This window comes from Macrobrachium rosenbergii, chromosome 4 (assembly GCF_040412425.1).
Source record: "Macrobrachium rosenbergii isolate ZJJX-2024 chromosome 4, ASM4041242v1, whole genome shotgun sequence".
Lineage (NCBI taxonomy): Eukaryota > Metazoa > Arthropoda > Malacostraca > Decapoda > Palaemonidae > Macrobrachium > Macrobrachium rosenbergii.
Genome location: NC_089744.1, coordinates 50,551,562 through 50,578,088, shown reverse-complemented (window position 1 = coordinate 50,578,088; position 26,527 = coordinate 50,551,562). Strand labels below are relative to the sequence as shown.

The 26,527-nt window shown below is 38.4% G+C and overlaps 1 protein-coding gene across 1 annotated transcript in view; it reads right to left on the bottom strand.

The window, feature by feature from the left end:
- Positions 1 to 26,527, bottom strand: part of LOC136837582 (BAI1-associated protein 3-like) — a 571,736-nt gene that overhangs the window by 38,080 nt on the left and 507,129 nt on the right. The window contains exons 22-27 of the mRNA XM_067102461.1: positions 25,139 to 25,303; positions 24,307 to 24,450; positions 15,969 to 16,184; positions 5,286 to 5,423; positions 4,955 to 5,132; positions 4,624 to 4,747 (exon numbers count right to left, since the gene is read on the bottom strand). Coding sequence (XP_066958562.1) covers positions 4,624 to 4,747; positions 4,955 to 5,132; positions 5,286 to 5,423; positions 15,969 to 16,184; positions 24,307 to 24,450; positions 25,139 to 25,303 — 965 coding nt within the window. The remainder of the gene's footprint in view (positions 1 to 4,623; positions 4,748 to 4,954; positions 5,133 to 5,285; positions 5,424 to 15,968; positions 16,185 to 24,306; positions 24,451 to 25,138; positions 25,304 to 26,527) is intronic.

Below are 26,527 nucleotides of genomic sequence, written 5' to 3'. Positions count from 1 at the left end.
TAGAATTACATATGTGTCTGGTAAAAGTGACCAGTAGATTCTACATTCATGCTTTCTGTTTGTCCATCATCAGCCTTACCACTGCCAAGGACTTAGAACCTCCCCTAGTCACTGGCATACAAGTCAAAGGCTATTGGGTGAGATGACAGTACAGTATGGGGGCCATCGGAAGAGGGCAGATAATCCACCTGCTAATTTTCATGATGAAAGGTTCTACTTCAATCTCTTGCCTTGACCTCCAAAAACCTGGCTGGTACTGACTTCATTGTATCTCTGCACGGAACCTTGACACTGAACTGAACCTACCTTCTCTGTGCAACCAAAAGTGACTGCTGATCTCTGGAAGATGAGTCATGGATGCAGCTGAAGAAATGAATGTCTTACTGGAGTCTGGGGTCCAGTGTTCATGCAGATCCTTGTGGTAAAGAGATTGTGGAGACTTGGAAAGTCCTTCTACAACTCCTTCCTGGCATCTGATAATGTTGGCTAGATGATGTAGAGCAGCTTAATTTTCTTCATATTCATCCACACCACTTCAAAGTTCAACATCTCTGTAATGCTATTTACTAGGACTACAAATGAGGGTTGATATCAGTACTTCAAGATCCTATGACATCAGCAGTGCTACTGGAACTGGAGGAGTGGTCAGGATGAGAAGAGGCTTTTCTCTTATCTATTCCTGTAGTGCAAAGAAAAGGAAATTCTCAAGCTGAATCAGGCACTCCTCCTCACAAGAACAGCTGAGCAAGAAAGCAGAATCATAAATGGCACAGGAAATAACAAGAGTGGCAGTCAGGACTTCAAGGAGAATGGGATGGGCCTCTGGCAGCAATAAGTGACACTCCTTCACCAAAGAAGAATCAATCACCGTGGAAGTGAAGTTTACTGCAGCACCTGAACTCTGCTAATGACTCTGAAGCCAATAAAGCATGAACACTGGTGATGGCACTCCTGGTCTTATACTGCCTGCTGCTAGATACAATTTCCATTGATTAGGAAACCAATCTTGGCAAATTTCCCCAGTTACATCAAGGAACAGACAACTAATGTATAAATGATGAAGATCTTTGTCAGAGCTAAAGAGATTAACTAGTATCCTGGTAGATCAATAATCACAACACTTAAGTTAACCTTACATAACAGCAACAATAGCAATAAGATAAATTCACACAAAATAGTAAAATTAATACTTATGATTTGGCTGAAACATAAGATAGCATATTAAAATTCTTTCATTAAAAACCACAGAAAAACATAATACCCATCTTGATGGTAACAAGAAAGTAAATTGTTAACACTCAATACTAAGTGCAGTATACACCAAAAACCTAACAATATACAGTAATCCATTGATCATCTGAATTCACAATATCCTCAACTCGACGTTATCTGTATGAAAACGGCTCCCAGGTGCAAAGATATATGTGTAATACATATACATTCCATAAAAAATAAAAAACCACACTCCCATAGTTGGCAAAGCTGTGTGGGCCTAAAAAGTATTGGTAATACTGCTTGCACTCATAAACAGGCTGTGAAAGAAGGGGAGGGGGTTGGCACAGTTGGGTGGGATGGGAGGGGAGCAGCTAGCAATGCTGCTGGTGGAGGAGAGAAGAATTACTAACACAGAGGAAGGGGAATGCTGTGCAGAATGGGTGGAGAGTGGTAGGCGGGCATTGACTTCTTTAGTGCTTTTACTTTGTTTTATGTTTATGTCTTTTACCATTTTATCAAGATATATTGTATTACTATACTGTAACTTGTATAATAAAATAATTGTGCACAATGAGAGAGAGAGAGAGAGAGAGAGAGAGAGAGAGAGAGAGAGAGAGAGAGAGAGAGAGAGAGAGAGAGAGAGAGAGAGAGAGAGAGAGGTAACAACTGATCCTGTGCTAAGAAACTCCCCTACGTACATACAGCCTATAACACGCACACATAACAATCACACCTATCTTCCCTTTTTTCCACTATTACTGTATTTCTCATATTTAATTTTTGGGTTTTGTCATGCAGTAATTTTAAAATTATGAAAAAAAAATTATGAAAAAATCAATAGAAATAACAAAGAAGAGAGAGAGAGAGAGAGAGGTAACAACTGATCCTGTGCTAAGAAACTCCCCTACGTACATACAGCCTATAACACGCACACATAACAATCACACCTATCTTCCCTTTTTTCCACTATTACTGTATTTCTCATATTTAATTTTTTGGGTTTTTGTCATGCAGTAATTTTAAAATTATGAAAAAAAAAAATTATGAAAAAATCAATAGAAATAACAAAGCAGAGAGAGAGAGAGAGAGAGAGAGAGAGAGAGAGAGAGAGAGAGAGAGAGAGAGAGAGAGAGAGAGAGAGAGAGAGAGAGAGAGAGTATGATATCACATCATCATATGTCATTTTGTTTATTGCTTTTAATTAGCTGATACAGCTATGTCATCAGTTCAATAGTGTATGGTATAAAGTGCATGGGTGGGCAAGTATTCATGTTTTTCATAAGATTTCCTGCTATTGGTGGAAATGAATTTGTAATTACACGTCATTGTGATTTTTTGCTTTTTAGTGACAAACAGACATATGTGTCATAAACGTATCTTTCTGTAATTGGCTAAATCCTGAAAATATCAAAGCTCTCAGCAACACTGAGTATTTTCTCTCATGCAGTCGTGCATGATGTCACTTTTTTTTATTGGTCTGTGGGTGCTTGCTGTATGCGATGGTTTCCAAGGAACATGTGGCTCTTGTTGTAGAGCTTGCAGCATTGCAGGTGCTGTTAGATGTGTGTACAGTGAACCCCCCATATTCGCGGGGGATGCGTCCCACACCCCCGCGAACAGATCAAATCCGCGAATGCTTAAAACCCCTCTAAAAACACTTATAACTGCCCATTTTGATAGCTTAAACCAAGAAAAACCCTGTAAAAATGCTTATACCTGAGTATTTTAATAGTTTTATCACAAAAAGAGCATTTATTCATGAAAATTATAAGAAAATACAGTAATTAGTGAATATATCTCTGAAAAATACCGCAAATGGGCGAATTTTCCGCGAAAAATGGCTAGATATGTTTCACAGAGAAACCCGCGAATGCGTGAGTCTGCGAACCATGAAAACGCGAATACGGGGGGTTTACTGTATGTGTTACCTCACCTCATCATGAGAAGGTGAGAAAGTGTTAACCCTTCTAAAGAAGCTTGAAATCGTCGCAAGAATCGATGCAGACTGGTCTATGACACATCATAGAGGAGTTTGGTACTGCTCGATTAACCTTGCAGAATATCAAGAATGCCACAGACAGCCTGAAGTAGTATGCAACTGACTTTGGGAAGAAGACGTCCAGGAGTCAGGTCTGCAAAGTCATGGGTTTTGCTGTGGAAAAACCCCGTCATGACACTGAATAGTCGACCTGCATATGGTTTCACTGGCAAAGGACGGCTGGTGTGCACATTTGTGGTGCTGATTTAAAGGCTGATGATATGAAGTTCTCAGGCTTGCATGGATTGTGGACTTTAAAAGGTGTCAGAAGGTTGGCTCTTTCAGTTCAAGATTCAACATGGGCTTTCTAACAAGACTCATGGAGAAGCTTTAGATGTTTCCGAGGAGGAAATGGAGAAAATTCAGCTAACAGAAATTCCCTTTGTTGACATGCCAGGCTCATTCAGTTCCCTTTGTTGATGTGCCAGGCTCATTCAGTCTGGAATCTGATGTCTCTTTGGCTCCTCTTGATGACCAGGAACCCCTACATACCCCAACGCCCCTTCCAACCCAGCTTGCCACTTTGTGACATTGTGGAGATACAGGGCCTCGATGATGCAGTGGTGTTGGAAGAGGGGGAAGAGGAGGAGGAGTTGTAAACCACCTTGCAGTTGAATTGCTCTCTGAATTTTACTTTTTTCCTTAGTCTAACCTCTTCCAACTTAGCCATCCAAATTCTTTAATATGGTCTTTATCTTATTTTATCCTGTCATGAACAAATCCTTTAGACCAGACCTGTGAGAATCTAGAAACTGACTCAAGAATTTTGGTTAGACTGCCACTGAATTGCACGAAATATGAACAGGATCTCTGGCTGGAAGCAATCAAAAGATTGCTATTAACTGTGTTTGGCACTGCGTACGGCATCCAGTAATAAAAAAGAATGCTGTGTGGTCAAGGGATTGTGAAAAGATCTTTTGGAGGTCTGGGGAGGCTGCACCAGCTCCCAAAGTGAATTTCTGGAAGGATGTTTTTTGAGTTATGGGTCAATGTGATCACTTGGGGTCACCTGGTATACTGATGTGATTATGTATGCATCAAAAGTTTCTTTTTATCCTAAAGTAGATGCAAATGTTAGAGATGGAAAAAGAGAGAGGGGAAAAAGTGTTCACCTTGAGTAAGGGAATTGAAATACTGTACTAAGAATGGTTAAAGATCATAAGAAGATGATGAGTAAGAGGTTGCAGAAGTGTGCATCCACAAATTTTGAGTTTGCATATTTTGAATTTGGTTTCGCAGATTTGCTCTAAATCTCAACTAGGGATGGCCCACAGCTCATTTGGAAAGGTTGTTAGGGTGGCACAGCCATTTTCAAGTCCTTGGTATTTAATTCTTCCCCTTATCAAAACCTTATTTACTATACAACTTACAACTCAAAGCATTCATCAAAAAGTGGGTGAAGGGTCTTTTTGTGGACGTTAGTTTGCTGTGGAGCTGATCCAGGAAAAAGCCGCTTAGGTAATAGTTCTATCACCACAAATGGATCGCTGAAACCTGTGTAAAGACAATTTAAATCAATATAAAAATTTTTAAACAATAGAGTACCTATTAAACTATATTTCTTACTCTACATCTGTATTTTAAATGTGGTAGTTTACAGGTACAGTATAAAGAACAACTGAAATAGAGGGGGAGAAAATTATATTTGGTAGTTTACTGATGACCAGCCTAAGCTTAAGACAAGGAGAGAACCGTTCCTACCATTAGGGTCTAATGGAATGATATTTCTTGCTTGAAGAACTTCAACACAGAGTGAGTCATGGTTGAAGTACACTCTAACAAACAATGCTCCATATTCTGAAGACTCTGTCCTCTCTTGTACCACTAGTCGTTCTAAATGGTAAGCTTCAATTAGAGCCTCGGTTGAAGTCTTGTGTAGCTACGAATTATAAAATAAAAACAAAATAAATATTGACAGTAACACGTAACACCGGTTTTATAATATTGCATTCTAACCCAGTTTTGTATTCAACACTGCAGTAAACAGTATACGTTATTTACTAACATGTCTCATGATGAGAATAAAGCTTACCCTTAATTGTCTTTCAAGAGCAGAGTACTCCTCTCCCATGAGTGTGGTACTATCTAGTCCCCGTCCATGAGCATGGAAAAATCCCCTTAGTAAACCCAAAGCATCATACAAACGAACAAAAAAGGCCTCTTGTTTTTCCTTCAAAGACAAAGAAGAAAAATGTGTTATTTTGTACACTGGTAAATGCTCAATTATTCTTTCCTGAATAAATCTTAATAATTTTACATATCCTGTTATAATGTTTATAAAATCAAAATTAATGATAGTACAGCATACGTTTGTGGAAATACTAACTGGACTTAATGATGAACAAAATACATCTTAGATTAGTGTACTGTTGAACCTGCAATATAGATCAGACTTTTATGTCGATTAAATATGTAATGATGAACTGTGGTGCCACCAATGTCACTGCATGTAGTGCACATGCATGATATGCTGGCTAACATGTCTTCTCTCCAACTCTCTCCTGGCGACAATGACTTTAGTTGCCCTGATGCCGGAGAACATTAAATCAATCAGTCAACCTCTCTCAACTAAAACTAAAGCCCTCTTTGACTGAGCCTCTATCCCCAGAGAATTTGGTTCTGGTAATTTTCTTCCAAATCATTTATTTTGCACTAATACAGATAACACCTCACAGCAATGTAGTATGTGTGGTTCTTGGGTTCTGCTTAACTCACTGAACCTACCAACTAACTGATTATGCAAATAAAATTAAAATCTAGCATGTTCTTTCAAAGTAATGGGGATCAGTCAGCCATCCAAGTAATGCTGAACTCTGATACCATGTGAGCAAGCTGCACCTAACATAGGAAACATTTTTCTTGTGAATATATGAGGTGTGAAAAGATCATAGTGACCCACTAAAGCCCTATATTGAAGGCAACTATGCACTTATGGAGATCTCAAAATTTTTTTGGAACATCAGAAGAACCAGAATCTGTGTCCACCCCCTGAGATGATGAAGATTAATGTGCTAATATATCTCTGGGGATCCTCAGGGTCTTGAGGGACCTTCCACTCCAGAACCCCTTCAGGCCTAGGTAGCAGTATTTTCACAATACCATTGTGCTAATTTGAGTGCAATAATCTCATGGAGGGACTGCAGCTTCCCACCTTCCCACATTGAAACTAGCTTTTGGCAACACTCCGGAGGTGAAGCTGTCTGAATGCCTTGGTCCCAGTTATTTTGTTATTTTGGGGTGAAGTGAGCATCCTCCCTCTGTTGCTTTCATAGTAGCAGAGGTTCTACACAGAGGATGTGGTGGCTTCTCCTCTCAGGTTGAATGTGTCAGTCTTTCAGATGACAAACAACCTCCTTCTCAAGAGACACTGTCAGGAGGGCTTGATTCTTCAATGCTTCAGAGGCAAACGCCTTGGAATCTGTAGCAGTGGTGTCACTGCTGGCTGTCTTATGGCTAGATCCGTGGATAAAGTCACTCACAAACTGCCATGGCAAGTATTATGACCTTGGATGAGAGAGCAACGTACAGGAGGTTGTTGGTATCAGGAGGTAGGGCCCATACTCAACTGGCATACCCAGTATTCAACAAGTGGCCAAACCTTGTTCTTTGAAGTAGAGATAGTGTTCTCTCACTGCTCTCCTGCTAGGTGAGCATGAGAGTAGTCTCTCTCACTGAAATAGTTTGGTGTTGGGCTTACCTCTGTACCATCCTCTGTGAAAGGTAGAAGCCAAGGTAGAGCTTTATCAGGAGGAACCCTCAGACTTCCTCTTCTCTCCCCGGTAAAACGGTAAGTGGGACAGCAAAGGTGACTCATTCCTGTGCATGAAATTTTTTTTATATATATACACAGGACATCTTTCCCTCAAACACAAGCTTGCTTTCTTTTCCTTCTCAGCCCTCTCCCAATAGGCTGAGACTCACTGCTATAAATGTTTCTCTCCTACTGATGGGTAACAAAGTTCAAAAGGGTTGCAATCCTACCTGTCCCCTTCTTTCATCTTCATTAACTACCAAAAGCACTGTTTTTTTTTGTATTTTCACAGATTGACCCAGTTATGGGCTGCTCCAGGGAGCCTGTGCCAGCACAAGGCTGGCTTAATCTTAACAATAACAACGACTCCCTCTTCAGCCATTTGATGTCCTTCTAACCTTTGTAGGGAGCAAAGACACCCTTCACTAGTCCTTCATGTTCAGTGCAACCCTTGGCCTCTAGTATACTGAAGAAGCATGTGTTTCAGAGGCCCAGACAGAAGCAGCAGCTTTCTTCATCTTTTAAGAAGGATGGGAGCCTTCCCAGCCCTTTTGTCTCCAGTTCTATAGCCAGCCCAAGAAGGGAAGGAAAGGAAAGAAAATGGGAGGGGGTCGTTTGAGAGCGGCAAATCCCCTCCACTGCCACAAATACGGGTTACCTGTCATCCTGTAGGGTAAAGTGGAAGCAACAGGAAGCAGAGCTGTGGGCTGTATCAGTCCTTCGGGATGGATAACAGCTTTCATTAAAGGATGTCTGTTCTCCCCTTTCTATGTCACCTATACTGTTCCTGATTTACACTCCAGATTCTTGGAAACTCCTCCCTTGTTGGCGGGGTGGAAATGATGACAGAGGTGCTGTCAAAGCCGTAGATTGTCAATCTCCAGGGTTTTGCAGCTGTCTTTTCCTTCTAGAGAAGGCAACTGGAGGTTGGAGACGATATCTCAACACTGAATGAGTATGTTTGACAGACTCTGTGTTAGATCCCAAAAGAGGGGGTAGCTTCCATGCTTTTGACGGACCAGGATCCATACTTTCAAGCAGCCATTCATCAGGACTCTTAGAAGCACCTCCAATTTGTCTGCAACATGACATTGTTCCAGCTCAAGGCTCTGTGCTTCTCAGGTGTCTACTTGGGTAAATTGCCTTATTCTCAGCCTGGGCGCTTTCAAAGGGTATTGGGAGGTCTTGCTCAGTTTGGAAATCCAAATCAACTGGCTATGCTCTCAGACATGGTAGAAGTAGGGGCCTTTCTGATGGTCACTTGTCTGTGCAAATTCAGGGAAGAAGCAGTGCAGTTCCTATCATGACAGAAACAACCCACATGGTGTGGCAAGTGGACTTAGGTCTTTTGTTGTCATTAGAGAAGCTTGTTCCTCACAGGCAGTACAATCTCCCTACCTTCTTAGACAGAAGTTATCCCATGTATCCTGTGTGAAAAAGGCTTTGCTTGTGGGGCAGCAAAAGAGATGTCTGGGTACCTCTGTTGAGCCCTCACAGATATATACCAAGGAAAGTGGACCATCATCTGCAACTACTGTCATATAAGAGGTTACTCTCCAGTCAGAGGAGATCACAGATTTCTGTATTTACCTTCACTAAGACAAGCACCTATAAGTTTCCGAAGTAAAAAGTTATTGCTCAGCCTTATCTCAAATTTTAAACTAAAGGGGTTGGATCTCTCCACCACAGTTGACTTATCCATGCTTATGAGAAAGTTTGAGTAGTCTTTCCCTCCCCAGGAGCTTCAGCCCCCAGAGTGGGATGTATAGTTAGTGTTACAAGGCCTTACAGGGCCTTCCTATGAACCTCTGCCATATTCCTTGGACAGAGACCTAACACTAAAGCCTGCCTTTCTCTTAGCCCTAGCCTCTGCCAAGAGGCTGGGTGAGCTGCATGGCCTGTCTTATCTTGTTTGCCTGTAAGATGGGTGGAGATCCCTCTTTTTCTCTTTCATCCTGAAGTTTGTAGCCAAGACCCAGAACCTGCTGGTTCCAGACGAGAGTTCCAATATTTTCTTGATTCCTTCCCTTTAAGACTTCACTGTGGAGACCTGGATGAGATACTGCTGTGCCTGGTCCATGCCCTTAACTATTATCTGAAAGGACCCACTCCTTGAGGCTGGAGTGTGGGAGCCTTTTCATTAGTACTATTAGGAGAAAGATGTAAGTGTCTAGGAACAACCTTTCCTTCTGGCTTCGTGAGGTTATCAAGCAGGCCTACGATTTCTCTCCATAGTCATTCAGCCTCCCTTCTTGCTTGGCAGCCCACAAAGTTAGGGGCTTGGGACTGTCTCTTTCCTTTTGAAAGAACTTCTCAGTGTTTCATGTAATACTACGGGCATTTTACCTGAGGGATAGTCCCTGGACACACTCTCCTTGGGACTGGTGGTGGCTGCTCAACAAGCTGAGTAGTTACAAAGTCCTGATCAGACACACCATATCTCATTTGAGTACTTAAGCCTGGTATGTCTTTGTAGGAAGTGTGAATGAATGAGGAGAGAATGGGTATGTCTTTGTAGGAAGTGTGAATGAGAGAATGATTCTTCTTTCTTTTATTTTCCTCTTCCCAATTAATGGCCTGGCCAAAGTACATGCAAGAATCGAATGAGATAAAGATTAGTACACAAAGAACACCTGCTCTCTTTTCTAACAAGGGGGATTAAGGACATGGTAGAGCTTGACAACTTCTGTTATTATTTTGTTGAACGCACCCTCAGGATCATCATTGAAGGCAACATCAGCCTGTCCAATCCTGAGTAGATTAAATTCATGCTCTACAGGAATAAGAAAACCAGCAGCCTGGTGATAAGAAATAATCCTCCCCCCAAAGCAGGATCCCTTGAAGAAAACCCAACGTGGTCTACTGATACAAATGCCCTGTCCAAAAGTGCCTCGGCTCCTGCATCGGTATGACCACCATGCGCTTCTCCGAGAGGATCTCCTGCCATGCCCAGGAGGGTGCCATTTTTAATCACGCCAGGACTGCCCATAACCTGAGAATAAAAAGGAGTGACATTATCCCTAACATAGAGATAATATATCAAATGACTGACCATCGCCGCCTATGCCTCCTGGAAGCCTTACACATTGGGAAAGAGAAGCCTGGTCTTAATACCACACAGGAGACCTTCCTCCCCACATCGGCTCGAAGGGTGGCACCCACTGGCACCCCTGATGAGTGAACCAATCAAAAGCATCCATCTGCGGGCAGCAATCCTCCTTATACTACACTCTCTCATGTGTACTCCAGCGCTCGCACACAAGAACACAAAAAACCATTGATGCACAAGAGAAGTCTCTGCCCATGGAGATAATCCTTGCCCTGTAGCCAATGAGAACTCGACACTGCCTAAGATGTCCTATAAATACAGCCACATGTCTCCAGATTCACCTCAACCCTCCAGAAGATGACTCATAGGCTGTTCGAAACATGTTGACAGAAAAACTGCAGAAAAAGTACCAAGAACACCTGGAATTCATCTGCTGGTGAGTGTGAAGATGTCCAAGAAAAGACACACCATTAGAACTACTGTACTGAATTCTATGGATTTACAACACCAGGTTTCAGTACAGTAACCTCCTCTAAGAATAAAATTCTGCTGTAAAAATGCTGTTTAAATCCACCAAAATATGAGCAATGGCCAATTTTTTACCAATATTGATGTGCAAGAAAGGCAATTATAAGAAAAATTGAAAAAACTCAATATAAAAACAATTCTCACAACGCAGCCATCCTTTTCAACAAAAGATGCTTGAAAGAGGGTCTTCTTCCTTCCTATTATTATTAATTATTATTATTATTATTATTATTATTATTATTCAGAAGATGAAACCTATTCATATGGAACAAGTCCACAGGGGCCATTGACTTTAAATTCAAGCTTCCAAAGAATATGGTGTTCATTAGGGAGAAGTAAGAGGAGGTAAAGGGAAATACAGAAAGATCTCTTATTAAAAAACAAAAAATAAATTAATAAATTAGTAAATATATAAAAGTGTGTTAAAATGCAAGGAGAACAGTATTACGGTAGTAATGCATTGCAACTTCGCTTGGACTTCTGAAGCTCCAATTGCATGACATCCACAGTCCAATGGTGTGAGGAATAAAGGACCTCTGGAACTGAGAAGTTTGACACCGAGGCACATTTACTGCACATTGGTGCTGCTGTTCAATGAATCTGGTCGGTGAATATAAAAGATCTCCATTAAAATATAACTTATGAAAAAGTGAAAGAAAAAGAGACCATCCCTCGATGTTCCAAGTCATAACCGCTAATATTAGGAAACAAAAACCTACCACTACAAACCACTCTATCTAAAAGAGATAAATCTCTGGCAGAAGCAGATATCCACACTGGAGAAGAGTAATCTAGTAAAGGAAGCACAAATGACCTAAAACAGGTTCCACTGATTTTATCACTGTTTAAATATATGAGTCACTACAAACAATGCCTATCTAACTCTTGTGGCATTAGCTGAAATTTTTCATTAGATGTTTCTCAAAAGTAAGATGTGCGTCAAAAGTTACTCCTACAATAGTTAATGCTTCAGACTCATTCAGCAAAGTTCCATCCACCGGAAGGGGATAATGGGGTGGAAAATCTTTAAGAGACCTGCTAATCAATAGTAGTTTCGTTTTACTAGAGTTCAGCCTCATACCCCACCGAAAGCAACATTAAAATCTATTTGAATTACTCTGCATTCAGAACCCTTATCAATGTTCCCTTGCAAATGGCATGTCAAGTCTAAAAGAGCATCGCAGGTACCTAACTGCTTCCTATATGCATACATACAGACAGACCCTGGGTTACGGCGGCTCTGACTTATGGTGTTCCGAGCTTATGGCGCTTTTTCAAATATACTCGTCAAAAAATTGGTTCTGGGTTACGGCTGATGTTCTGAAGTGCCATAATGGCACTGTAAGTGCTGGATTACAGTGCCTTAAGTGCTGTAACTAGAGTTCTGAGTGGCATAGCTGCAGGTGCTATAACGAGGTGAGAAAACTGGTTTAGGGAGTTGTAGCCACTGGGAGGGTTCACTACAGGTAGTCCCAGGTTAACATCGGCCGTTCCGTTCCCAGCTGAGTGCTGACAACTGAAAATCGTTGTTAACTGGAATTTCACAATAATTATGGTAATAATTGCTATTTATGAAGCACCAGTTATCAGTGCCGCTAAACTGCTTACTGACACTGATAAACTGCTTACCGGTGCTGATAAACCACTTACTGGCACTGAAAATCACTTACTGGCGCCAAAAATCTGGTCAACAATGTCATTAGCCAAGTGTCATAAAACCAAAATGCTGTTAACTGACCCACCAGTAAGTGGGGACTGCCTATATAAGGAGGTCCCTCCTATAAGGAGGGGAAAAGACTGGTTAATTACCATGGCAAAGCTTAAAACCCTGTTTCTATTCCCAAGCTTACATAAATCTCTCTCTCTCTCTCTCTCTCATTTTTATAAATTGTTCTGGGTTACAATGATTTCCAACTTATGGCACACCGCTGGAATGGAACCTCGCCTTAACACAGGGACTGCGTATTGACTATCAGCTAACAATCTTTTAGACTCCACATATTTATATAGTGGCTTAAAAATGATTTTTGCAGGAACTTTGGAGAGCATAGGAGAATAGACATTGGCCTGTAGTTACTGCAGTCTGCAAATATGCCACTCTTTGGAACAGGCACTGTATTACTAAGCTTGTGCTCATCTGCAAACATACTACATCGGCATACAAATCTATAGAATAATCTACTAATCTTGGGAGACAGCACACTAGAAACTTTTTTTAAAAATAATGGGAAGAAACCATCAGGATCTTCTTCACCCCAGCTATCAAGATTATCCAGAATTTTCATAATATCCCTGGAGCGAAAGGCAAATTCTGTAAGAATAGGTTCAGGATGACAAGTATCAGGGAGAGTGGCATCCTCAGCTCATTGCTTAGCTCTAAAAGCTCGATGATGCAGTTAGCCTTTTCCCTAGGGCCAGTAACCAAACTACCATCATCTGTTAGTACTGTAGTGGTGAAATGTGCCTGACCCAAAGATACATGATGCTAATTTGTTCCACCATATATATGAGGCTGAGTAATTCCTTCAAGTTTGCTCTTCAAGGAACTACTGTAATTCCCCTTGGCTGTATGGCAAGTTCTATTTGCAGCATGGCAAGACTCAAACAAAAATGGTGAAATTATCATTTGAATATGTGCTTTCATCTCCATGCGTTGAATTTGGCCTGTGTATCATGGTAAGCTTGTCTACATGTATCATCAAACCATGGCTGGTCATTTGTCCTAAATCTGATGACCTTTCTAGGGACATACCTTGTTAAAATAGCCATCAGCATTTCATTTAACTTCTTCATGGGATCAGGATCTAAAATAGCATCTGAAATATTAAGTGTCTGACAAGCTTCAATAATGCGATCCCAATTGCCTCTGGATTTTACCCAGACCGTTTTTCCAATGGTGGCATTAGGAATATACTGATTGACAAATATGTCCATCTCAGTAGTGCAATGATCAGAAGTGCCTATATATTCACAGACCTTGGACTGCACAATACTAGCTGGAACATCTGTGAATATGAGGTCTTATCTATTACCAGAAATGTGTGTGGGTTCCTCAATTAGCTGGACAAAATCGGAGGATACACAGAAAATTTGAATTTAGTCACTAGCTATGCTTTGCATTGAGTCTCCACAAATAACGAATGAAGCTTTTGAATCATATGACTGAACCATACTAATCCTTTCCAAAAGACAGTCATATATACATCAATAGTATTTGGATTGTGGTAAACAGCAAATACGTAAACATTGTAGAACTTACTGAAAATTTTAAAACAAAGAGCTTCATGGCAACTACACTCCAGAGTTTTCTGATGATAAATAGGTTGTCCAGAATTAGCGTATACAGCCATACCTTGTGCATGGGGGATGTTACAATGATGAATAAAGTCATGGCCATCAAACTCCTGAATTAAAAAGTCAACATTTGACTTGTTACTACTTACAAGTGTCTCAGATATAAACAAGAAAATTTGACCTTAAGCCCTGAATATTTGAGTAAAGTACTTTGCAATTTTTCTTTACTGCACTGAGTAACAGGCCCAGGGTTCAGCTCAATGTCTCCTGAAAGAATTGAAATTAACAACATAAAATCAGTATCAAAACTAACAAATATACTCATAACAGCAGTAACATTGTAAAAATCAACAGAACAATAAACAACAATACAGTACCATCAGTGCCAACAGTATTTACATTATTTACAAAAATTCTGTTATTTACATTATTTACAAAAATTCTGTTGAAAGTATATGTAAACTTGACCATATGCCATTGAAAAAACACTGGAAGCAACTGGTGGACAAGGTGGGGCCAGCACACCTTATAAGGGAAAAGAAATCCGCTAGGTTTACCACAACTACTGGGGAAGGACAGTCTGGATGGATTTAGAAATAAAATGCTCAGAAGGAAAAGATTGGGTAAAGATGAAGGCACTTTCCTGGCAACCCACAAAGCAACTTTTGCTTTCTCATCAGCCTGTCCTACACTCTTCGAAAAAACAGGAAAGTGAATGAATCAGAGGATAAATGCCTGATTTTGCCCTCAAACAAGGGAATTCAAACCCTAGACCATGGAAGGCCATGGTACAATGGCTATGGCACAGTCCAAGGTTGGAGAACAAGGTTTTTATTCAGAGTAACCTTCTCTTAAAAAGGTTGCTTACCAAGGCTAAAGAGTCCCTTCTACCCACTGGTTTGATTTTGGAGGTTCCTTCTCCTAAAAGAGTTGCCTACCAAGGCTAAAGTGTCTCTTCTGCCCTAACTCATGTAAGTAGGGATGTCACACCCTGAAGTGAATGTTGCTAATAAAAGCCACATTAACCCACTACCTGGAGATGTCACAGTTTTCTGAAATATTGTTCCTTACTTGAGTTCCCTCTTGTTCCTTAGGGATTTCAGACCCAGGGTTCTACTGCCTTAGTTAACTTTTAACCAGACCAGCAGGAGGTTACAGGAGTCATTACATCTTTTGCTTGCTTAGGCAACCCATGCTTTGCTTGCTTAGGCAACCAAGAGCATGGGATTTCCAAGTGGAATCCAACTTTTTTTTTCTTGCAGGGACCACCCTCCTCATAAGGGGTAAGTCTGCATACATATATGAAAGGTGATGGCTGCATCCCTGTAAGAAAGAATGAAGTGTTGAGGGTGAGAATGAGTGAGGGGTCTCCCCCACCTCCTCTAGTTAATATCTTGTTGCCAATACAGTACATGTATTTAATGGCCATTCCAGCTTGTGGTGAGGATATTCCATTTGCAAAAGGCTTGTGAGAGAGGTGCGAAATAATGACCAGGAAGACAAGTACTACTGGTTTATTGATGAAGCGACCCGCTTATAAAGTGGCATGCGGACGTCTGCGTATACTCAGAGACCGCGGGTGCAAAAATTTACAGGTGACCTGTGGTCAAACTATTTCTCTACACAAAACAGGACAGGTGCATACAGAAAACATAATGATTAACAAGGACCGGTTGGACATAAAAATACTCTTGTCATATATACGTGGTACAAGGTCAAATGAACAGATAATAAATATACAGTTCACAAGAATGATAAGAAGATTGTGTTCGTCCGACCCTAGGTCGCACGTGAAGGCACCGCAGAAAACGGGATGTTCATCACAGAGAACCCGTTGAGCAGGGACTTTACAGGCTCAGGTTTGTACATTCAGAAAAATACAATGCTTCAAAAATTTTTGTTTTGGCCAGCAGGTCATGCTGTGAGGTTTGTACATTGTGTGATACATACCAATTCATGTGTTTTTAATGACTTTAAGGATTATAAAAGTGGTGGTAATATGTTTTTGAGGTTTACACAGATTTACAACATATTTTCTTAGAATCATTAGAGGTGGATGTTAACTTATGGTAACTACCTGTTTTGTTACATACCTCAGTGTCCTTGCCAATTTGTTGATGGAGGGCACCAAGCACACCCAACCAAAGTAGATGTAACAGTCGATCAAGATTATTTTTGAGCAATGCTGCTGAATACATTGATAAAGAAGCATAAAGGCGCTCTAAAAGGGGACGCACAGCCTCTTCTGCTGGCAAAGAATCTGGTGACCATGCCAGATGAAAAACATCCTTCTGAAGTTCTTGACGAAGCTGTTTAGATAAAGATACTCATAACATTATCATAATTAAGTTGCTTAAAATATTCTAACTACCTTATTTGTTTCAGTACCATATAAGGTAGGCGAAGATTTCAATGTACTTAAATTATGTAAATTTCCTGCAAGGATATATATGACCATTACACAAGACCATCCCTACGAATACTGGAAGTATTCCATATGTTTACTATGCTTCACACTGGATATACAGATTGTTGCAATGCCTAATTAAATTTAAATGCTTTACTGTAAACATACTGTACCAAATATAAAGAAAAAAAACCTCTTTTAAATCTACAAATTAGACCCAGTGGTCTCCTCAAACTACTAAATTTACAATAAATAATAACAATAATGGCTGTCCAACTTTTTAAGCTTTGTACTGTTCCTTTTACAGGTTGCCCTAGAGCCACAGCCTTGCCAGCACAAGGTTCGCTAAATCCTAAGACAAATGTATTGGTTCAGTTTTTACTCATTCAAAAACAAACCGTTTAGGCTTGTCACATAAGATTAAAGAAATGAGATTCAGTGCTCTGATTAAACTAATAATATTGATAACCATACAGTAGGTGTATTAAAAAAAAAGTGATATCTTGTCTTGCTTTACAGGCACATCAGAAAACAAAATGATCATGTTAGGTTGTGATGTACTAATACATAATACATGTAGACAGAACAATGGTATTTATTGCTTGCTGTGAATTTTAAATGCACATCACCAATGCTTGAGTGAGTGTGTTTATTTAAATTTTACTCAGTAGTTGATAATTTGACCAAAAAGCTTGCCCTTTATTTCTTTCTGACATTATAGTACTGTACTTAATTCTTTACACAGTATAATTTTTAATACTGTATACAATTGACAAAATGTTAAATTCATGGTTTCCAGTTCAAGAGACCTATCAACTTAAAAAGGTCATACAAGATGCTTCCTCTCTTGGTTAATAATTTTTGGTATTATGGCAGAACTAGAATATTTTCTTGGTCAAAGGTGCTTTATCTGTCAGTTCTCTGAAAATTTCTTCCTGATTCTTTGGAAACCACCACCAGTAAAATCTGTGTGTTTAGTAATTCTGACTTTCATGGGTTAGAGTGATTCTGACTTTCAAAGTGGTTTAAATCTTTGACCAAAAACTCAGAATCACTAAATGTGCAAGCTCATAAAACCATACTTGAGAAAACTGATCTTTATCTTACATTAGGGTTTGAACAATTATGAATGAAAGCATCTTCTGTTGTAGGGTGAGATTATACTTAAAATTTAAATTGTTTTCAGTTCTTACAACGACTATTTCAAGAAAGGCAAGGCCTCATTTAATTTAATTTCCAATTCAAATTTTATGCATGGCCTGAGGAAATTTTTATTTTACAAGAACTCAAAAGATTATTTTTCCAAAGACCACAGACCTATTATGTCATCTATAAACTTAACCAAACCATAATTAACAATGCTATATTGGGAATGTATCTAAACTCATAAAATTCCACGTATTTTGTTGATGGGGTCACAAAAAAATCCGCAAAGTAATTCTCAAGATTTGCTGGTTATGAAATCAAATTTAGGGTTTACAGTTCAGTACAAGTACCATCCGACTTACAACCTACACAACACACAACCACTTGTACTTACAACTGAACTTCTGGCAGCAGAGCTGGGCGGGCTGATGCATAAGAGTACATGCCGTATGACAGTTGTCTACTGAGTTACTCGGCAATGCGCCATCTTGGGAGAGCTCTCTCATCACTCAGGCAGCGTGAGTTCGAGTTACCCCGCCCTATCAGCATCATCATACGGTATTAACAGTATTGTAGACTGAATTGCAAACCGATCTACGTTAATATCGACTTCTGACATGCATGCAAGAACCTAATCCCATTGTAACTCAGTGCCTACCTGTACATAACATACATTACATAAATGATTAAAATATATCATAAGTACATTTTGGTAAAAAGATTGAAATAATGATTGTACATTACATTACAGAACTATGTAGGTACTTTATATAGCAAAGGTTTGATATTATGCTCTACCCAGTATGTCGGCCACTTTCTAAGGTTCGACTTACATCCATTTTGACTTACAACTGGTTGGCGGAACCAATCTCTGTTGTAAGTAGGATGGTACTTGTAATTATTAAAACAATTTTTCTAGTCATCACCACAGGATAAAAACCTGTTTTCTCACAGGTTTAAAGACCTTTCATATTGAGATTTTGGGTAAAATGTGAATACACATTAAAGTTCCAGATGAACTGTGGATTTTAAGGATGGTGCCTCCAAATGCCAGGAGATTTTTTTTTTTTAGGATGTGACAGATCAAGAATCTCTGACCTTGAAAGTATTCTAGTTCTGCCACGCTATCACGAATTGTTAACAACTATTAATAGCCTGGAATGTTGGAAAATAAATGGTTATTTTAGGAAGTTATTTGCCTATCAAGAGCTCTTTTAAAATAAACCGCAATGCAAACAAGAGGGACTTGCAAAATTAACGGTTTATCATGCAATACTGCTTATACTGAACATATCTGGAAGCAAAGAACTTTGTTCAAGAGTGGCACAAAATAAATGCAATTTATGAGTAGCCAATGATACAAGTATAATTTTTTGTCATCTAATTCTGATAAAGAAGTTTTGAAAAGTTCTTCTGTACATGATATATTCTTAGTTGAAGGTTGCAATATTACTAGTTGAAGGTTGCATTATTACATCTAGAAATGTGACTTTGATCTACGGTCTTTGATGTGGACAAATAATAAAAATGTTTTATTCTCAGAAGATTCAGAAGTAAAACAGAAGTAAATCACTAACTTTTGTATTATGATTCTGGTGGGTACTAATAACTTTTTGGTTATGTCTTGCTTCTTTGATATTTCATGTTTGGACAATTTGCCAATTTGGTACCACAGTATTTTCTTACCAGACCTCTGTTAAACTTGTACGGTACCCTGAGAATGATTTTTTAATAAAGTCAAAAGTAAAATTCTCTGCATATTTTCATGAATATCCTCATATTGTTATGAGGATATTCATCAAAATATGCCGAAAAACCAAGGTTTGCCTTTAAAGAATAAAGGATTCAAAGTACAGTACTGTTCAAATACAGTACCTTCATATCAGCAACTTTATGTAAACGTGCAAATAGCAAAATATATCATATTTAAAGATAGTGATGCTCTTGACTTAAGCAAACAACTACTGTAGTACTGTTACTTCCCCTTTTCCATTTTATTTAATGGAAAGTCAGTGGTGATTACCATGAAACTATACGCATCTACTTGACATCCTATTAAATCGTAAAATCGCTAAAAAGTGTAAGAAAATGAAGAAATGAGATGGGACAAGAATATGGTTACAAGTCTGAATCATTTGATAGCAGAGCAGTGAATGGAATTTGTTATGAAATGAAAGACGGTCCCTCTTGTGGTAAAATATTCACTTGAAACAATGACTACAATTACTGGATGACAAAACTCTTGGCCCACAAACATGTGCCAGGCATTACAGCATAAGTATAAGACGAGATTTGTCTGTTATAAGTACCCAAACATTCTAATACTAGAGAGCATTATATTCTTTGCAGAGGAAATGTAAGTACAAGAAATAAACTACCAGCATTGCACACCAGACAATCAACAGGAATTCTGTCCAGTTTTAAAAGAAGAGAGAGGACTGAAACCCTAAAATACAAGTGAATATGAAATGTTCAGGTCCACCCTGTACTAAGCCTTACTGTGGTTATCAAATGACCTTTATCGATCACATTCATTGTGGTACCATATTACATATTGAAATCAGTCAATCCTAAGAAACCAAGAAATTTAATAAAAATAAAAGAAGAAATAGGATAGAAATTAAAAACTTGAATTAAACCTAAAAACCATCATTATTTTCATGAAAAAGGAAATTCAACAGCCTACAAAGGCAAGGTGTAATGATGTTACCAAATGTTATGTTGTTCTTTTCTTTATTTTTGTTTTATAGTTGCTTTGTCATTTCTAGCTTTGTTTGTTGTTAATTGTTAGAGTCCCAGGAGGCGTAGGAAGACACAGTGCAGCTTTCTTCTTACTTCATTAACACACTAGTAAAACAACACTGTATATATACAAGTTAAATATATAAAGTTAAGTAGTATGACCAAGAATCAAAATATGAGCCTTTCTTGAATGTTCTTAACCCACAACTGGTGAGGCTCTCGACCTCACTCCCCTAAGGCTCTGGCTCTTGTTTCTTCTTTCTCTGCTTCTCTATCTATCTACCTCTTCTCTCTCCCTTCTATCTTGCTTTTTGAAGGTTCTTCAAAGGAAAATGTCCATCCCACTAGTAGGCGGGCAATTACCTCTGTTCCGCCTCGTAGACGTCCTTAATGGTTGATTATCATCTAAAGACGTCCCTTTGGGTGTGATTAATTGACTTTAAGTCCTCCTTTGTGGGTGGGACTAATGACATCACCAGAAGTCTTCAGGTTCCAGCGAAAGTTGAAAGGTCAGGACACAGGTGAGACGGGTAAGCATTTTTGTTATGATTGTGCTTAGATTATGCTCGCAGAATATTTTGGCTACATACTCATAACACTTCCTGCTTTGTTATTCTCTCTCTCTCTTTCTCTGTCTATCATTTGTCTATTAATGGTTCTCTCTCATTTCTTTTTTCTCTTTTATATTTACGCTATCCCTAACTAATATTCTCCTAGCTATCATTACAAAGGGATGAGAACAGAAGGAAATTAGTTTTCCCAACATAGCATGACCTCTACTTCCCAAAGGAAAGTTATGGAAATCCAAGGTTACTAAGAGGCCTCTCAGGAAGGAATATTGTAGCATATTTGGAGGATGTTGGGTGTTAATAGAAGTGGAGAAAAAATATGAAACATCTTGATTAAAGGCATCTGGAAATTAATAAGAGGTGATGTACATGTACTGATTTTAAGAGTAGTAATAAAAAGATTGAAAGAAGAGATAAATTGGAAGAGAGAGAGCGGCTAATGAACTAGGAATGCTTGAAGTAGACAAAGGAAACTTGTATTAAAATAAAAACAGCCATAAAGGCTTAAGGAGAGAGGAGCGAATGGGAGGGGGCGAAATGTTGTCTAAGACAAGGCTCTGTGATGTCCTCTGAATTATTTTCACAGTATGGTGAATTTATAATAAGGTTAGTAAAAGTTGGAAATGATGCGAGTGTGGGAAGGTAAAATGTCAGGGACATAAGATAAGCTTGACAACAATGTACTAATGGATGATTCAGTGAAAAAGCTGCAAGATTGTTAACAAGGTAGAATGACAAAGGACCAATAAAAAATTAGAAGTGACACATAATGCACCCATAGAGGAATGGAGCTAGGTAGCAGAAACAGAAATCTCCACAAATCTGTAAAATTTGTGCACAAAGTTGTTCAATGTATGGGTTTTATGTTGATAAGAATTAGGAAAAATGTTAAATAGTAGCATTGAATGTCAGCTTTTTTTATACCTAAATTATGCCAAACTCTGAGCAGTATTTATGGCTACCTGATTGTGATTTCTTATGGTTAACTATTTTTCTCAGAAATTCACAAAACATTGCTATAAATGAGAAACCAGGTAGAGATGAGCACCAAATTCCCTGGCTGAATAATCCCTACACAGCTTTTTTAATTTCACTTATGGGCTTCTCAATACATTTTTTTTTATACTAGAAGGGGTGAGGGAAACAAGAAATACCTAATCTACTGCATCACTCGTACATGACTAACATTCTCTGATGCTTATACAGTACATGAGTTGCTCCTCATTTTGATGAATAAACCATCACTCTTAGCACCTCTCTTATGATCACTACTTGCCATGTTGCTGATGGAAATTACTACAAATAAACTGCAAAAATTATGTTAAAGAAAAGCAATAGGTGAAGGAGGCCCAAAAAATCATAATGAAACATTGCGTAATATTGTACATTTTGATTTTTCCCTGACTACTGATGCCACTACCAATCAAAACACAACAAGTTGAACATGACTCTGCCTTTTTCACTCGCTCAACTATGCCCATCAACAAAGTGAAAATGAACAACAGAGTACAGAGCTGCTATATGTAAATGACAGAAAAGGGAAATATTCCAATGACTTTTTACCCTGTTCCTACTGTTTTCCATTTCTTTAGCGTGAGGTGGTAAGTGTAGGGAAGCCAGGAAAATGGAACAATTTTTTGGAAAACATTGAGGATTAAAGTTGACAAAAAACATGTCTGGTTCATTTCGTTGCGGGAGCCTTAAACATCAATGATTCATTAACTAATAAAAAAAATGGGAAAAAAGGCTGTTAGAACTGTGGATTTGGCAAAGTTTTAAGTTTCATGAATGAGAATTTTTTGAAATAAGGGGCTCAAAACTAATCATTTTTGAATTAATTATAGGAACAAAGCTTGAATTTTTGGGATGTGTCAAGCAGGGAAGGTTTTGAAAACATATTTTAGCACGAGAAATTAATGGCTAGATGGTGATGGGGAGATAATGGGAGAAGCACCTGGATGGAATATAGGGAGGGACCAGAGGAGAGAGGACACCTGCAGAACTTATGCAGATGACAAGTGATAATATAAAAATGTTCTTGACTGCCAAAGTTATGGAAAATGTGCAACACTGAAGAAGGAATGATGATATACAGTATAGGGCAGAGAGCTTCTCTGCCCCATATAAGTAAAAGTAAACAGTAGTCTTTGCTCCATAAATGCTATCCACAATGAAATGCAGTGAAGAATACAGTGGGGGCACTGTCATTGGGTCTGCTATTAGGCAGGAAGTATTTTCTTAATACAAGCCTATTCAGGTGCTGTTCTAAGCTCATGATCTTAGACGGTGACCACTTACATTATTTTCATTACATGAACTTAGAGGACCTTACTAATGTTCAGGTGGAATTCTCCTAGTTTTCAACGTTTCTATTTAAGTCTTTAATAGCATAAGAATGATGTTTATTTCTCTGTTATTATTTCACCGGGTGACACGGGACCCGATCCAGAAAAAGGATTTTGACAAAGGAAAAATCTATTTCTGGAGAGGGGCCCGTGTCACCCGGTGACCCACCCTGTTTTTCATTCTCTCCTCCCTTGATAAACTTCATTCTAGTGAGGTGGGTGCTAACATGGAATGCGGCTAGTGTTGCCTTGTATACAGTCCACGAGTAGTGCATGGGCTTGTATCGGCACCTCTCTCGTTGGGACTTTTGACATTGGGAATCTCTATAGGATAAGGTTCCGTGTTTTTGTAGTTCACCCTTTTCCATACACGACTCCATCTAGTGGAGCTCGCTCTGGGGGTAGTAACTCCAGCATTTCATTTAGCTTTCTCTGGTATCTAGCAACGGAATTACCTAGAAATAAGTGCTGAATGGACTATTTCACCGGGTGACACGGGCCCCTCTCCAGAAATAGATTTTTCCTTTGTCAAAATCCTTTTTCTAAAACAAAGATGAATAAAATGAACTTATCTGCAATTTCTTTCATAATTTTATTTTTTATACCTCCTTTCTACTGTTTACAAAGCTATAGGTAGCATTTTCCACAATTACACAGTACTGTCTACCTTAAGTTATAATGTTGCTCCTATATATTACTCCTTTTCAACTCAATCCCTAGTTGGGGTCACTGCTGTTAATGAGCTGTTGGAAAAGGCCTACAAATATTTTCTCAATTTAGTCCCTGACTAAGGACTAAATTGAGAGGACATATTGAGGCAATATCGAAAGCGCCAATTTAACTTAGGACGTACAGTATAATGCACTTTGAAAAAATGCAACCAATAGCTTTGTAAAAGAAAGAAAGGATTTATCAAAAAATTTTTAAAATTACAGACAAGTTTATTTTATTCCCTCCTACTTATCAATGTCAACAGTGATAAAAAGCAGATATGATGGTGATTATAACAGATAATAAAATATATTTCCAGTGAACTAAATGTAACATAAGAGAAGTATTTCCAGGCTATGGTCTCGAGCACTTTGCCACTTTGGCTCCTGAAAAAAATACTATTTTAGGCTATGGCCTTGTGGCTCAAGAGTGATGTGGTTCATGTTGCTATACTCCATGTATGGTATGAGCAGACTTTAAGTTATAATACCCCCCCAAAAAATGGTTGCACCTTTTCAGAAACTGGAGAAAGGGACTCTGCTATCTTTGAGTCTAAGTTGCCAAGAGCAGCTAAGAGAAGTCCAGTTAGGTGATCACTGTAGGTAGTACCAGCACGAGGGTCTTGAGCGTCCAGAATCTGGCCAAGTTGTTCAAACTTTAAAAAAAAAGAAAAAGAAAATGAATATAAAATCATATTCAAAGTGATAAATTGGGAATATACCAAAAGTAGTAATATTCCTTGAGGTTCTTGATAATTTTCATTTTTCAATCATAAAAAAAAAAATTTGTACAGACAGCATTTAATGTAGCACTTCTAAAGGATTTCCATACATTACCCACCCAAATTCTCATGAATTTTTTTTAGAAGAAAGGACTGAAGTCGCATTATTCAAGTTACCCTATACTGTACAGGTATGCATAAAAATTTTGGCGCTTTGTAGGCATCTAATGAGCAATGTTATGTACAGTTGGACAGTACAGTACTGTATTGAATTTCTACACTAAGTATTACTATACACTTGAAATTTAAAACATTAACAGCTGCCATAAATGTGAGTCTTTAGTATTCTAGACAAATCATGACCATCACTGTTACATTCCCTTTCCTCTAAAAATTGGTAACTTGCCTGTGTGTTTTTACACTGTACCAATAAATATTCATAGCCAAATTAAATATGCATGAATTATGACAAGTCAAATATGTAAAACAGGTTTTCTGTAATTTACATGAAAATAAATGCTGCATGTACTGCATTTTGGAAGCAAACCATTACTGTATAGGGTAATGTTTTTCTAAGCCTGCACACATTTTGACAGTTATGATGTACACCCTGTGAAATTACCTGTAACTCCTCTTGCAGTAAGGTGAGTGAGTTCCTGACATGCTCCATGTTATTGACAGTTATGCACAGCTGCTGGGCCCTTTCTTCCTCTTCTGTATCTGTTGCTAAGGTATGTAGACGCTGTTGCAGGAGGAACACATAGTAGTCTGCTGTGCCTGACATCGACTGTGATATCAAATAGATATTGTGATATTAATAATGACATAGGAATAACTGCAAATTAAAAGAAGACATAATATTTTTCAACACTCGACAACAATTTACTGTAATATCTTGGTGTTAAAGGTTTACAAGATAGAGTAATACAGTTCTCCAGTAAAAAAAATGCAACACACAGTTAGCATAAGGTATCGGAAAAATAATATTGGAGATAGCTAAACTACAGCAACTTCTTAGTGCTACTATGTCCTTTTCATGATAATTCTTAAATAAGTTATCCACTATATCCTGTACTACTGAATAAGAAACTATAAAACAAAAAATGATTCTTTTATGTACCTCCAATTTCTTCAACAGAAATTTAAAATACCAAAATAACTCCATATAGTTTCTTAATTATGAATTTTAAGAATGTAAATACACTCATTCAACTACCACAATACAACTAATTAAATAAAAAATTCACCAGGTTCAGAACATAGTCCCTAGGAATGATGAATTAAATGGTATAGTTACATGAAAACAATTTTCCTGTTTCTTGGCTGTAGGTTACATCAAAGTTTTGTGCTATTTTCTATTCTGTTATAATTTATTTCATGTTCTTGTATTCATACCATACTTTGGTTGCTCTAATCTCTTTGAGTATTGCCATTTATGTCTTATATTGTCAGGTCATTTTTTTTGACCAAACAAATTCTGTGCATGTCTATTTCACACAGCTATTCTGCTTCAGAGAACATAGTTGAAAAAAGGCATTACTATACTGTATGTACATAAAAAATTAATTATCTTAGTTCAGACATTAGTGAGGGAAATAAATGCACCCACCAGTGATCATGAATTGATAAACTCTAGCTACAAAGCAATGTGGAATAAAGTGATTAGCAAATTACGGAATACAGTATAACATCCTACCTAAAAAAAATCCCAGCTAAATTGTTAAAGGCACCACAGAATATCCAAGTACAGTACCTGTATTTATAAATTTTTAAGAAAGAAAACTCTTGAACTTAAGCCTTAATGGCCACTCCATGAAAAAGGAGTAAGAAACTGGATATTGAGATCCTCCTTGACATTGTGTTCCAGTTAGAACACTAAGTCCAATTCCATACTAGTGATTCTGCTACTCATTGCTGAAATAAATAATACCATCCACTGGGCTGACAAGAGTACTTCATGTACTACTATCTATTAAGATATACCATCAAGAAGTACAAAATATCTTGAATG